Raw genomic sequence first — 15826 nt, forward strand, 5'->3', positions numbered from 1 at the left:
CCTAAAAATAAATAAACGTTGAAAAAAATAAAAAAATAAAAACATCCCATAACTTTGGTTCTCCCAATCATGTGTCCCTTGGTCTTTATTTTTACCTCATGACTGATAAATACAAGATAACCTTGTATGCTAGGCATTCATGCCAATCATGTAAATGATAAGGAGTTTTAATTCACATTTTTCCCGGTCAAAATTGGTATAGAATTTTTAAATGACAAATTGATATGTAAACCTTAAAGAACCTGAATTTAAAACAATTTACTGTATATTATTGATGTGTTTTACTCCATTTCCCAAAATGACAGGATTATATTGAACACATACATTTGTATGACATTGATACTCAAATTTTGACTATGAAGCCATTCGATGCCTGTTTTTAGACAGCATGAAGCTGAGCTATTTTAAAACGAAAAATGTAAATCTCCCATGAGTTTTTCAAATTTTGACTTAGATATCTCTCTCTTACTCTTTAAATATCATACTCTTTAAGTATGGTAAAATGGTTCTTGCATTGAAACATACAAGCTCTGTTGGTTTATTTTCATATTGTAAGTGAGGCAAACTAGCTTTCCCTTATCTGCCCTGTCACTTTGTTAGTCCTGAAGTGATCTTTAAAGAAACACAAAGACAACGTTCTGGTTTTCTCTAATCTTTTTCCTTCCTTCCTTTATTATTTCTCCAGTGGTGTTTTTGTTAAACATACTGGCCCTTTGGCCAGCTTCCATGATAACACTTTTATTTGTTTTAGGAGCTGGTTGTTTGTCCATATTTAAAGCTGTAAACACTATAAACTTTACACATCAAGTACTATTTGTGAGCTCACCTCTGACTTTTAGTACTAATGATGTGCTTTGTAAATCCAAATAAGAGAATATGTTAGAGAAAAAAATCCAAGACTTCAAATAGTTGATATACATGAGACATCATCCTGAAGTCAGAAATATTCTCTTTTGGTTGGGAATTAATTATGGTGAAATAATAGTGAAACTAATTAAGACCTACCCAAACACATGTATTTTCATATTGACAAATTAAAGTTGGATCACATGGAATGGTATCCATTGTGACTTTTCTCTGCCATATTAACACTGTTATACATGTAACTAATAAAAATACCATCCACAGGTATGAGATATGTTCACATTAATAAATTAGCTGGGCAAAGAATTTTCTCTCATTTTTTATGCTCAATTAGTACACTGCATAATTAAAATCCACAGGAGCTTTTATTCTAAAGCATGTGGAACTGTTTGCTCATCCATGACACTCTAGCAGTGCTTGCTTTTATGTTGTAAAATATATTCTTTCAAAGATGGGAGTGTTGGCTCTGGTGGCTATTGCTTCCAGACATTCCATGCATTATTTTTCACATGAGAAAGGACTGGTTACATCTGTCAGGGACACATCCCCAGAAGCGTATCTTTCCCTTAAATAAACTGGAGCTTGCATAAGACTATGTAATTATAATTTGTGGGGGTGCCTGGGTGGCTCACTTAAGCATCTGACTTTGGGTCAGGTTGTGATCTTGTGGTTCATGAGTTCGAGCCCTGCTTCAGGCTCTGTGCTGATGCCTTAGAGCCCGAGCCTGCTTCAGATTCTGTGTCTCCCTCTCTGTCTGCCCTTCCCCCACTCACACACGCTCTCTCCAAAATAAATAAACATTAAAAAAATTATAATTTGTGATTGGCCAAAAGTTGAAGCAAATATTTTTCATAAGTCATTAATTTTTATTGAAATTATTAAACCAAATTTCTTTTCATACTCTCTGTAACACTTAGCCTTTTAAGCTTAGATCTGCTGGGATGTGAAAAGTCCTTTGGTGCAAACAACTACCTTATTGCCACACCACTTATTACAGTTGTTTCTTAGCATGTAAATCCAGTTATTGTCCATAAAGTCTAAAACCCCAAAATTTTTTAGATGCCCTAGTTGAATATACAGTGACTCCTAATTCAGCCATGTATTCCTATCAGCCTAGAGCAAGAGTTTAAATCGTGAGTGTGTGAACCATAAGGTTGCATTTTTCCAGCCTAGGGAGAAAGAAAAAAAAAAAAAAAAGAAAGAAAACCTTTTTTTAAGGAAAAAGAAACACCTAAAATATGAAACAACACATGCACATGGCCATTTAGGAAAGCACTAATTATAAAAACAAAAGACTGAAAACACCTCAAATGACCACCAATAGGGCATTGGTGAGGAAAAAAACTATCATAAAACCATAAAATAGGTAACTGTATAGCTATAAAATAGAATGGGGAAGTCTTTATACTGGGGTGAAATGATATTGAAGACATATTGTGTAGTATGTTAATTTTGTGTAAGAAAGAAGAGAATATGTATACTTAACATTTTCAGAAAGAAACAAAGGAAGGATAAAAAACCAAAATCTCATAAAAATGGTTACCTATGGATTGGGGAAAGAACTGAGAGAATGGGATGGGAAAGGAAACCTAGACTTCTCTGAATGATGTTTTGTTTTGACTTCAGAATCATGTGTTTTATGCAACTAAAAAATATTAAAGACAAGAAATAAAAAGTGTTCTTTGGTTCCTCAAAAAATTAAAAATAGACATACCATATGATCCAGTAATTCCACTAATGGATATTTACCCAAAGAAAATGAAAACAATTCAAAAAGGTATCTGCACCCCTATGTTTATTATAGCATTATTTACAACAACCAAGATATGGAAGCAACCCAACTGTCCAACGATAAGTGAATGGATAAAGAAGATGTACACGTGCACACACACACACACACACACACACACACACGGAGGAATATTACACAGCCATAAAAAAAGATGACACCTTGCCATTTGCAACAACATGGATGGACCTAGAGGCTATTATGCTAAGTGAAATAAGTCAGACAGACAAAAGAAAACACCCTATGATTTCACTTATATGTGGAATCTAAAAAACAAAACAAGTGAATAACAAAAAGCAGAATCATATGCAAATACAGAGAACAAACTGATGGTTGCCAGAAGAGGGGGGGTTGGGAGATGGACAAAATGGGTGAAGAGGAGTGGAAGATATAGTCTTCTAGTAATGGAATGAATACATCATTGGAACAAAAAGGTATAGTGTAGGGGAATATAGTCATTGGTATTATAATAGCATTTTATGGTGATAGTAGCTACACTTGTGAGTATAGCATAACATATAGAGTTGTTGAATTATTGTGTTGTACACCTGAAACTAATGTAACATCATGTGTCAACTATATCAAATAAAAAATATTAATATTATTCACAAGGACAGCAAGACCTCAAAGACCAAAGACCAAAAAGCAAGACCTAAAAATCAAAAATGAATCCAAACAAACTAAACCTAGCCATATATCAAATTGGTAGCATAATCACATGGAAAATTATTTTAAGTAACCTTAGAGTATAGTGTTTTGACAGTTGATCAGTGGAGTGATTCCTAAGATCTAAAAGAACCATAAAGAAATGTTAAACTGTGTTAATTTATCTTGTGGTTAATAGTGATATTTATCTTGTTATTATGAAACAAATACATACTCAACTTTCATATTAGGAGAAACAGCTAAGTACTTTTGACCATATCATTAAGACTTAAAATTTTTAAAGTGAAAGAAAAGACATACAAATAAAAAATCAAAGACTTTAAAAGTCCTCTAATCTTTAATTTGATTGATAGTATCAGCAAGAACTCATATTAAGTTTTCTCTTCTTAAAATATGTATTTCCTATCCCACCCACTGAAAAAGCTGAGAAGCAGTGACAGACTAATACCAATAAAGACCCCGGTGTCCCAGTTACTGTTTCAGAATATCATTCCCCACTAAGAGGAGTCTGAGCCCTTTGAAGAAACAGCTAATTTCAGGTCTTGGACAGGGACTGTACAAAATGAACCTGGAACATCTGAGTCACCCCTTAACTATATCAAAAGGATACAGGACCAACTTCAAGAGATTCCCACCACCCAAAGGTAGAATAATCTGAGCAACAATATATTAAAATGATTACATGGAGTAAAATATGTTAAGTATATAAATATTCAGGAACTCATTCATCTTTGGATCAAAATTGACAAGTAAAGGGAAAAAATTAAACATTTATTCTCCCTTTCCTGTACAGACTATATACTTCACAGCCAGTGAGGGAAGTTCTTCATTACATAGAAGTCAGAGCTAAAAAATGCAGGAAGAACAATAGAATTAGAAAATCACCATTTTACAACATCTCATGAAATAATGGGTCTAATCAACAAACATTAATGCCTGCTAAAAACATTAAGGGAAAAGTTGATGAAGAACTTTATAAGAGGGTCAGGCTGACATCAACTTAGACCCACTGATCAATCTTAACATCTTTAAAATTGGGAGAAGCACATCCTCGTATGGTGTGCTGGGAATTACAAAGCATCACCTATGACGTGTTCTTGACTAAAAGAAATTGAACTTGAATCTTATCCAGTCACTAGATCTAACTACTGGCTTACACAAAATACAAAGGATAGAGGAACATGTTAAATGACATCATGAGAATAAAATCAGCCAGATCTAGAATGTAGAAAAATTTTAAGTATAAATGATCCATTTTCTCCAACAAACAAATGGCAATGAAAGGGAGGGACTGAAGACTGTCAGTGATTAAAAGGGTTTAACATACTTATCAAACAAGTCTAATGTGTGGACCTTGTATGGATCCTGTTTTAAGCAAACTACCTGTAAAAAAGACGTGTTTTTTTTTTTTTTTAGACAGTGAAAATTAAACATGGACTGTATAAGATGATATTAAGGCATTATTGGTAATATTGTTGGATGTAAAGATGGTATTGTAGTTGGGTTACTGTTGTTTGGGTTTTTTTTTTAAAGCCCTTACCTGAAATACCTACTAAATACTTAGGGGTAACATGGTACAGTGTCTGGGAGCTACTTTTGAGTACTCCATGTCTACCTAAAAAGATGAAGTGAGGATCAATAAAGTAAATAAGAAGTAACAAAGTTCATGACTATAGAAGCTGAGTGATGGGTGCAAATGGATTCATTGTGCTGTTATTCCTTTTGTATGTATTTCCAAAATATTTTTTTAATTTTCAAAGCCCTCCCACTAGATTAGCCCAGATTAGCTTATATCATTATAGCAGTGACTTCTCAGCAATGTTTTAGGTTTTAGATGAGAGCCTTAGTGTGTAAGAATATTATATTTGTGGATCTCCGGGGGGAAATAGTTTTTTGTTACAGCTTAACTATAACATCTTTTCATCCAGGTAAATTCCAGAAGTCATAAAATTACTTCACAGAAAGAAAGAACCTTGCTTAGAATAGTGTTGTTAACAAGCTTACACACAAAACACACTGACATTATACCCCCCCCCCTTTTTTTAGACCAAGCCACCCTGGTAGAACAAGTAAAAAGAGTAAAAGAAATTGAAGCCATTGAAAGTGATTCTTTTGTTCAGCAGACATTCAGATCAAGTAAAGAAGTCAAAAAGGTAAGTTTTCATCCAGACATTATGAATAAGCCTTTAGATCCCCTCTGAGGAGGTGCTTTATTAATGGATTTTACTTAAATGTAAGTGCTTCTTCTAACAGATAGATGAAGTAGGGTGAGCGAGTGTCAGCATGTTATTGAGAGAGAGAGAACGAATCAGTGAGAATCAGTTCAAGTTTCACTTGTAAAAATATATCTGATGCCATTTTTATTTTAAAATTCACTGAGAAGACAAAGTAAAATGTCAACAGTTCTAAAGCAGTAATATGCATTTTATGAACATATAGTTTTCTTTTCAAATGCCTGCATCTACTTTTGAATTGACATTTCTGGACAAAAGTTAGAGGAGAGCTTTAACAATCAGATTTTTACCCAAATAGTAATATATATCTACACCCTTTGCCCAGATGGGTATCACTTATTCAACTCTAGTAAAAGGAGTTCTGATTGGCATTTTATTTCTGTTGAATATTGCATGTATTCTTTCAGTTAGTATCAAGGCTGTCTTTAGGAATCTGTTCCTTGAGTCAGAAAAGGCATTCTACTGTGAAATACATGTATTCTTTAATAACATACATGTAATAAAGTCATGAATGTTATTCAAAAATATTCTACATCTGTAAATACATTAGTGACTATACAGTATCCTGCTGATGAATTTACCATAATTCATTGATTTTTTCCTTGATATTAGATATTTAAGTAGTTGTAAGCTTGAAAGTATTACACACATATTTGTAAATATCCATTATTATCCTCGTAAAATAAATTTTTCAAGTTAGGGTTAATATTGTTTATCTTCATATATGTTCCCAAAGTCATCCTCCAAAAACATTGTACCAATTCAGATTCTGCCCACAAGTGCAAGATGTCTGCCTCTGACACCCTGGTTAACACCAAATCCTTATCAGATATTTTTACATTTACTGACCTGATACGTGGTCAGGTAGAATTGACCTTTTGTTTTTCTATTAGCATTTCCCCTGTTGCTGGTGACATGGACATCTTTCCAATTACCGTGTACTTTTTAAAATAATTCATCCTGGAGAAGTGACTTGAGCACTGGGGCCTGGTGCATAGCAGTAGACAGCCCTGGTTAATCTGTGGTCCTTGCCTTGTTGTTTCCTGAATTTCATTTGAACTTTTTATAATTTGCCACCATAACTCCTAAAAAATGGTGGAACTCTACAATGGACATCCATAAATATAGTTGCTCATTTTATTTACTATCTTACTCTTTAATATCTTACATATAAAGGTCATTCATATGTCCTCATAGAATTGTAATTTATTTTGTTTCCTAGTATTTGCTTTCTGAAGTTCATCCTGACTTCCCAGCTCTGACTGGACTCAAGATAACCTAGCATTTTCTTTCTGTGGAAATACTCATTCCTCTCTAGTTAATACACCAAGTTTTCCTCTAAACAACTTTTTCTCTTTGGTACTAATTATTAATATAATAAACTTATTTTTACTTCCATTTTTTTCCTCCAAGATACTAGTAGCTCTTCCAATAACAAGCAAAATCAGCAATGAGCAAGGATATTGATCAGAAGTATACCTGATAAGGGCATCTGGGTGGCTCAGTCAGCTGAGCATCAGACTTCAGCTCAGGTCATGAACTTGTGGTTCATGAGTTTGAGCCCCACGTCAGGCTCTGTGCAGACAGCTTAGAGCCTGGAGCCTGCTTCAGATTCTGTGTCTCCCTCCCCCTTTGTTCCTCCCCACTTGCACTCTGTCTCTCTGCCTCTCAAAAAAATAAAGATTAAAAAAAGAAGAAGAAAAAGAAGAAGAAGAAGTATGCGTGATGTAGTATAAAGAGGGTGAGCTTTGAACTCCAAGAGATCTAAGTTTGAATCTTAACTTCCACACTTCTTGCCATGATCTTCAGTGAGCTTCTCAACCTCTTTGGGCCTCAATTTCCAAATTCATAAAATAGAACTAATAATACCTACCTGTTGGATTTGTTGAGGAGTAAATATGATGATTATCAAATACTTAACATGGTTCTTGATCCAATAAGTGCTTATTTTTAAATAACATTTTATAACATCTAAATTATTTGATATTTAAGTACATTCTGTAAACTAAGCATAGTGCTTAAAAACTTCTACTGTAGTTGCTCAGTCTTTTTTAAGTGTAAACATCTTACCCCAATTACATTTCTTAATATGCCCCTGATTTTCTCCAAGTATCCATGCTCACCAGGAAGGCAGACCTCTTGCTGAGAAACACAGAAAATCTTTAGACATCTGGCTTTACCTTTAAAGTCTTTTGAAAGGTATAAATGTATTAATATCTGTGTATTTCAATTCCAGAATCTGTAATGCTTTCACCTCACTGTATCCGCTAAGAAAGTTTTAAAACTTTTTTTTTTTTACATTTATTTATTTTTGAGAGACAGAGAAAGACAGAGCGTGAGCAAGGGAGGGGCAGAGAAGGAGACACAGAATCTGAAGCAGGCTTCAGACTCTGAGCTGTCAGCACAGAACCCTACACAGGGCTCAAACCCATGAACCACAAAGTCATGACCTGAGCCAAAGTCGGACACTTAACCAACTGAGCCACCCAGGCGCCCCTCCCCTAGAAAAGTTTTAAAAGATTATTTCCCTTAACATCTTAAGGTTATTAATGTTAAGATAACTGGCTAAATCCAAGAGAAAAGCTCTTCTTCCTAAATCTCCAACAAAACCCTATATAGCTAAATGGCTTTCCATGGGACCAATAGAAAGGAATTTCACCTACATCTCTGATCAAAGGGACCACCATTATTAATTATTTTAATAATTAATTTCTGTTGCTTTAGTTTTTAGTGGTGAGCTGGAATTTTCTCTCACCTTTAATACAGCTTTTCTTGTACTTCTAATTCAGATGCCACTGTTAGAGAGGATTCAGATGAAATAGAGGCCTCTCATAAGGAACATAAGGACCATTCATGAATTTGTATGGAATAAATCCATCTACGGTTCCAACTGGCTTTTAGAAGAGGTGGCCCTTAACAGTAATTCACACAAATAAAATCAATTCTGGAAAGCCTAGAACTGAATAGTTCTAGATTGGATAAGTATGACAGAGAAGCAAAAGCAGCCTAGAAATTATTATTGATCCAGCACTGTGAGTTGTGCCACTTAAAAACATATTCAGTTAAAATATTTTCTTTCTTTCCTCTAAAATTAAAACCAAATTATAATAAATCTCAGGTTTAGCAATTAGGAAGCAGTGGTCAAAAGCATGTGATATAAGGTCAGACAGATGTAGGGTCAGGTCTGATTCTGCCATTTACTGGCTGTGTTCTTAAACCATATGATAAACTCATGACACTCATATCTTTTTTTTTTTTAATTTTAAATTTATTTTGAGAGATAGAGAATGTGTGGGGGAGGGGCAGAGAGTGAAGGAGAAAGAAAGTCCCAAGCAGGCCCCGTGCTGTCAGCGCAGATCCCAATGTGGGGCTCGATCCCACAAACCATGAGATCATGGACCTGAGCCAAGATCAAGAGCTGGATGTGTGATTGACTAAAAAAAAAAAGATCTTGAAAGAAAGATAATACCCCTGCCAGAAGTTTTTCTAAGGATAAGCAAGATACTTTACATAAAACGACCAAGCGCCTGGCACACAGGAAGCATTCCAGAAATGGAAGTGTTACCGCTCTTCTCCCTGCTCCTGCCCACCTCTTCCCCTTACTGAATGCTGAGGGCTGCATTTGTCTGCGGCTTCCTTAAAAGAAACTGGAGATGCAAGGGTTCTCATTTTGGTTCAGTCACAGATTGTTTTACGTAATTCTTTTTATGGTCTATAGATCCGAAAATTCTCATGTGAGGCTTGGTGACCTATTGTGTTACTAAGCAACTGGTTAAAAAATTACTTCGCAGCTTTACTAAACTTACTGGTTTAGTATACACACATCAGCTTTGGGCCCATTTGTTTCAGCACAGCATTGGGAAACATTAAAGCACTAATAAGAAAATCATGGAAAACAATGGTGTATTGTAGCCCCACTTTGTTTTTTATATTTAAATAATTTAAAGTAACTAAAATAATAATGGCTATCTTTAGTGCTAGACATTTACCATATGTGATTTGTCTAATATACCAGTAACCTTTATTTACAGCTGAGTAAGCTGAGGCTCAGCAAACTTTATAACCCACAGTCAAAGTGCTAATAAATGACAAGAAGGAGCATCCAAACAATATTTATTCAGCTCCAGAGCCTGTGTTTGTTTCTACTAATCCAGTGTCTCTCATAATTATGAATTCAGTGCATTTTTTCTATTGAAGTATAAAGAAAGCGTGCATTCACTAACTGGAACATATGGTAAAAATCAAGATGGCATTTACCTTGATGAATGTACAGTCTAAAGTATTAGACTGTATCCAACACCAGATTTTTATTAGTCACTGCATTTCAAAATGATCAGAAAAGAATTGATGGGCCAACAATGAATAAATTCACACTCAACTGTAATATAAAACAGAGAGCCAATTTATTAGTTTAGAAAATGATCTCCCTTTCCAGTTTCTAAAATATCTGTGTCTGCAATATAAGGTAGGGATTCAGGATGCCCAAGAAGCTGAATTATTTATCAGGAGATTACTTAGCAAAGGGAGGTAAATTATCAGGAGGACTATTTTATCCAAATCATGGGGAGATATGGGCTATCCCTGATGCATAGCAAAGACTAACTCTCCTGAGGACTAAATTACTCATGACCCAAGTTTCAACATCTTTCTCTCCTGGACAGTTCTACACATATTGGTATAAAGTTTATATGTCTGAAAAAAAAGGTTTCTCTATACTAAAACCCCCTTCAGTTGATAGAGTCTCTTAGCTGTGTTAATTGTACTGATTAATCTAGGGAGCTGTTACTATAAAAGTGGCTATTACAATAACATGCTAGACATTGTGTCTCCGTCAACACATATCGATTTAACTAGTTTAACTCTCTGCAATCATGTATCTCTTGTGTGAGTAGATAATCTGATAGCTCCCACTATATAATCAACTTCTGGAACAAAGATGCAGTTTGTGTCCCAAATAAGCCTATTGCCAGTTATTCAACCCTAACATTTTTGTAGCTAACAGATATTCACCTATGTTCAGAAAGAGGGTGAATAACCCTAAGCAGCTGGGTCATTTATTCTTTTACTTGAGGTGCATTTTAAGCCAAGTTTTCCAAGCTGAACCACCAGGTGGCAGTGCTACTCAAAGCCGGATATTGTTAGTGACCGTGTTGTGGATTTTTTTTTTTAAGTCGCATTTTTCTCAGTTTTCCTCAAATAAAGAAGCAATTAATGATCCTTGTCATACATTTTTAATTACTAATTATTAAATAATAATAACTTCCATGCTCTCATCCTAACCTCTGAAAACTACCTTAAATGTGTATAAGCACTTCTCAAAAGAAAACCTTAATGTTCTATAGGTAAATACAGAATGAGAAATTATTTCACTTTTATAAATAGGATGTTATCTCTGCCACCTGAATATGTGCAATCCACATCTTTGACAACTAAAGTAACAGCACTTCACTATTTTCAAGGCAGTTCAACACTGCCAGCCTCCTGGCTAAATAGAAGCATGACTAAGATATACAGAATTGCATGCTCTTCCATTCTCTGCATGGCAGCATAGACTACCAAAAAATGATATCTGGACCTCATTGGATTAGCATTCTTCCCACTTTGCCCTATACAGAATGTTGGGCTTTACTGTTATATGTCCTCAGTTTTATAAAGGGTGAGTATAATACCCCAAGGCCTCATGGGCCCAGTATCTTGGAGACATAGAAATGTTTGACACCTGGGGGGGAGGGGGGGAATATTGGCCTCATAGTATAAGAAGACAACTTCCAAGTCAAATTTAACAGTTATTTGTCTAAGTATCTCTATGTCCCTTGTTACAATTTGTGATTATGTATTGATTTTTATTTTGATTTGTTAGTAATCTGTTGGCCGGTCCCATTCACAAAATATAGTCTCTAGTTGGGGCAGGGACCATATCTATTTTACTGGTCCCTTGGTACCCAGTGCTTAACAATTATTAGCACTCAATAAGTACTAAATAGATGAATAACCAGTTCTAAGATAAATCATCCTAAGAAAGAATTAACTAATCCATGTAGATTTCATTTTCTAGATGTCTTTCCTGGTGATGTTTGTTTTACCCTTCATTTAAAAAAGTGGATGTTCAGGGGCGCCTGGGTGGCTCAGTCGGTTAAGCGTCCGACTTCAGCTCAGGTCATGATCTCGCGGTCCGTGAGTTCAAGCCCCGCGTCGGGCTCTGTGCTGACAGCTCAGAGCCTGGAGCCTGTTTCGGATTCTGTGTCTCCCTCTCTCTCTGACCCTCCCCCGTTCATGCTCTGTCTCTCTGTGTCTCAAAAATAAATAAATGTTAAAAAAAAATTTTTTTTAGAAAAGTGGATGTTCAGTAGTAGCTAAAATAAAGAAAATGGAAGTTCTAAAACTACACATATGGAACCAGTACTTTAACTTCAATTCCAACTTCTCATCTAGTCTATTTCATGTTATCCCTGCAGACTTGCTGCTAATCAGCCACTTCCCTGTCCTTCTTTCTCAGGGAGGGGTGTGCTGGAATTAACCTGACAAAGCATAACACTGCTGGCTCCTTCTAGGCAGCAGCAACGATTTATTAGTCTTCACGTGCCCAGCATTGAGCACAATGCCTGGCACCTAATATTCCATAATGGAATATCATTCAGCAATAAAAAGGAATGACGTCCTGACATATACTGAACCTTACACGGATGAATCTTGAAAACATGCTGAGTAAAAGAAGCTGGGGTGTCTGGGTGGCTCAGTCGGTTAAGCGTCAGACTTTGGCTCGGGTCATAATCTCATGGTTTGTGAGTTCAAGCCCCGCATCAGACTCTGTGCTTAGAGCTTGGAGCCTGCTTCAGATTCTGTGTCTCCCTCTTTCTCTCTGCCTCCCCTGCTTGTGCTTGCTCTCTCGCTCTCTCTCTCCCTCTCTCTCAGAAATAAATTTAAAAAATAATAATAAATGAAAGAAGCTGGTCACAGAAAACAAAACCACATATTTTATGACTTCTTTTATATGAGGTATCCAGAATAGGTAAATCCATAGTGACAGAAAGTAGATTAGTGTTTGCATAGGGATGGGAAGGCTGGGAGAAGTGGGGAGCAGTGACTGCTAATGGGTATGTGGTTTTTTGGGAGAATGATGAAAATATTCTGAAGTTGCTTGTGGTGTTGGTTACAAAACCCTGTGGATATGCTAAGAGCTGTATGAATAGTGATATGTGAAATGTATCTCACTGAGGCTGTTATTTAAAAAGCAAAAACAAAATAACCTTTGAATTTCCTTTTTATATCTGAAGAGGCCAACTAAATGCTGGAGATTTGTCACAAGCTTGTTTTAACTAATAGAATTTAGTTTTATGAAATATATTTTTCCATAGTATGGACTCAAAGTACCAATTTCTTAAGAAAAGTATGCTGATCATAAAAAATGATAAACATTCTCTCAATGTTTTTATATCTGCTTATTTTATGACTAATTATTTCTTATTCAGTAACCTAGGGTCTTTTCGTGCTTTATCTCAAAGGAGACTAAACGAACAATTACAATTCAAAATCTGAGATATTATTAAAGCAAAATTTTAATTGTGTGTTGTGATCTAATTAATAACATACTTTATGTTTCAGTCGGTGGAACCTGGTGACGTGAAGCACACAACTGCAGCATCAGGACCAGCATCAGTAGTTGCTGATCCACCCAGTACTGAAAAAGAAATAGACCCTAGCAGCATCCCCACTACCATCAAGTACCAAGATGACAATTCTCTGGCCCATCCAAATGTAAGAGCCTTAAATCGTAAGAATGTCAATTGAAGTCTAGTTGACTGAAATTAATTCAAACTGTTGTCCTTTTTTGCTGATGACAAGAAGACCATTGGAAGAAAAGGATTCATATGTTCCTATTCGTTACAAATAAGCAGCTAACCCCCATCCCTTAGAGCAGTGACATTGAATCTGGTGTGGTCCAAATCATGTTGTCTGACTTTTAGAAGTATTCTTTCTATGCTTAACAAAAATAAGCAAAAAAAAAAAAAAAAAAAAAAAGATTTTTGTTTTCTTTTTAATCTGGCACTAAAAGATCTAATTCTGGTTCAGCTCCAGTTGGTTCATTGACTGTGAACATGTCACTGACACACACATATTTTTCTGTCTACTCTGAAGTGGTATCATTCCACCGTGTCTCTGATAAAGGGTATAGGAAATACACTTCACAAAATAAGGTGTAAAATTGTTAACACATGATGCTGATATTAGTCCTTTTACTCCAAGACTTTCTGAACATTAACTCCAGGTAGAATATCTTCAATTGAGAAGGCAATTGTTAAATTGAGAAGTAGCCAAAACTTGCGCTAAAAGATGTATTCTATAAAGATGTTTTCTACGATTCATGTTATGTAAGGTCAAATCCAAGTTATTGGCAAACTGTAACATTTTTTCTTTTTCTTTTCCTTTTTTAGCTATTTATTGAGAAAGCTGATGCAGAGGAAAAGTGGTTCAAGAGATTAATTGCTCTCCGACAAGAAAGGCTAATGGGCAGTCCTGTGGCCTGAGTGAAATACATATGGTTGAATTGACAGTAACATTGGAAATTTAGGTTTTAAAATCCCAGTATTAACGTTTTACTCTTAAAAAGCAGTTAGCGGATTATATTAAAAGGTAATACCATTTCATTTTTTTCTCACATAGGCTTGAATATTTGTTGATTTGAACTTAAACATTGTGAATATTAAAACTAGTGTGAAATTTAACAATGCATGAAAATGTCATACTGTTAATAAAGCTAATCTTAAAAATATCAGTGATAATAAAAATGAATGGTACATAGTAGTGTTTCTGAGTACAATTTGGAAGATACCAGTCGTCATGTAAGAACACAATTTTGCATATGTAAGAATCAAACTATATCCTATACATATGAGATTTCATCTTCCATGTATAATGAAACCATTTTTGAATCTTTTATTTCACCTTATTATAAAAATTTAGGCAGAATAAAAAGCACTCTAACCAATCTAAGCAGAATGAGCATTTTAATCTTAAAAGAAAAACATTTTTTTTAAATTCTTGACAAATAATGATTTTTGCTTAGAGATCAGCATTTACGAAGTATTCCTTTTTAAACATGTTAGCAGATCCCAGTTCATTCTTCTAGAAATCATATGTTCATGCTAGACCTCCTCAGTTGACCAAATACCCAAGATGGGGAAATCATTTCTGAGGAAACTGAAAAAAAGCTCTCATTTCGGCCTTACTTAACCAACTGCTGTTCCCTGCAGAGGAAGCCAGCTAATTGTAATTTTGATAAGGCTGTCTGTCATTGTAGAATACCTTTCTCTAGTAGCTGAATGAAAATCAACTATGCAGTCCGTGCTAAACATGCCAGAGATAAGATTCTCTAGGCCTTGCCTTACAAAACTAGTTTTCAACAACTGCCATGAATATTTCCTTTCTATTTTGTTCTGTTGTCTGGTCTCACTCTAATTTAGTCTCTCTGGAGACTATACCTCAGAATACAGGATACACACGCAAAGTGTTTGGGAGAAGATTACCAATATTTAGGACAGTTTAAAGCCATCTTTGTTATATTTCTGAGACTACTACAATTCTAATTCCTGTTAAAAAATTTTTTAAAATATTAAGATTCCAGGTGCAAAAGGTCTGGAAAATAGACTGATGACAAAATACTTGTTTTCATACAAGAATGGTTCACATTCTAAAATAGATGCCTGGGTTTTTTTTTTTCTTTTTAGCTCTCAGTAAAAGTGCCCAGCATAAACTAAGGTTTGTGTGGTTTTTAATATAGATAGACACGTTTTTAGTGACTAAAAAAGAGCTTACAATTTTTGAAATATTTTGTATTTCATTCTTTGCATAACTTGTAAACAGTAAAAGTACACCCTTTTGGAAAGTATACCTTAGTGGTCTAGGCAAGACTCTGGGTTGTCATTTGGGCCACTAGTTATTCTCCAGAGAGCCTGGACTAGGCATTTTTTTCTCAGTATGTCTAATGTTCCTTACCTGTAATATAGTGAAAATATTATTATATACTTTAATTATGTTTAACACCAGTGTTCCTTTGTGGCAAGTAGCCCAAATACAGAAGTTTAAATTACAATCGATTTGTATTTTAAAGCTAAATACAGAGATAAAGAATCAAGTTTTTTTTTAATTAACTAAACTTTAGTCCCTGCAGAAACTCAATGACTATTCCCCTCTTTCCTGATTGCCAGTATGATTCATTTTAATATATTATTAACTTCATTTACTTACATTCCTGTTGAAGCCTACAATATTACCA

At 35.0% G+C, this 15826-nt stretch overlaps 1 protein-coding gene across 1 annotated transcript; it reads left to right on the forward strand.

Annotated features, from left to right (window-relative positions):
- Window positions 1-5238: 5238 nt before the first annotated feature.
- On the forward strand, window positions 5239-14355 carry LOC121034201 (serine/Arginine-related protein 53-like; the record flags this gene model as incomplete). Its single annotated transcript, XM_040481128.1, has 3 exons — window positions 5239-5472; window positions 13156-13308; window positions 13986-14355. Coding segments are annotated over 3 exons (480 nt in total), but the record flags the coding sequence as incomplete, so codon positions are not given.
- Between the last annotated feature and the right edge of the window lie 1471 nt (window positions 14356-15826).

The sequence above is a fragment of the Herpailurus yagouaroundi genome, unplaced genomic scaffold (assembly GCF_014898765.1).
Source record: "Herpailurus yagouaroundi ecotype Mexico unplaced genomic scaffold, PumYag 159, whole genome shotgun sequence".
Lineage (NCBI taxonomy): Eukaryota > Metazoa > Chordata > Mammalia > Carnivora > Felidae > Herpailurus > Herpailurus yagouaroundi.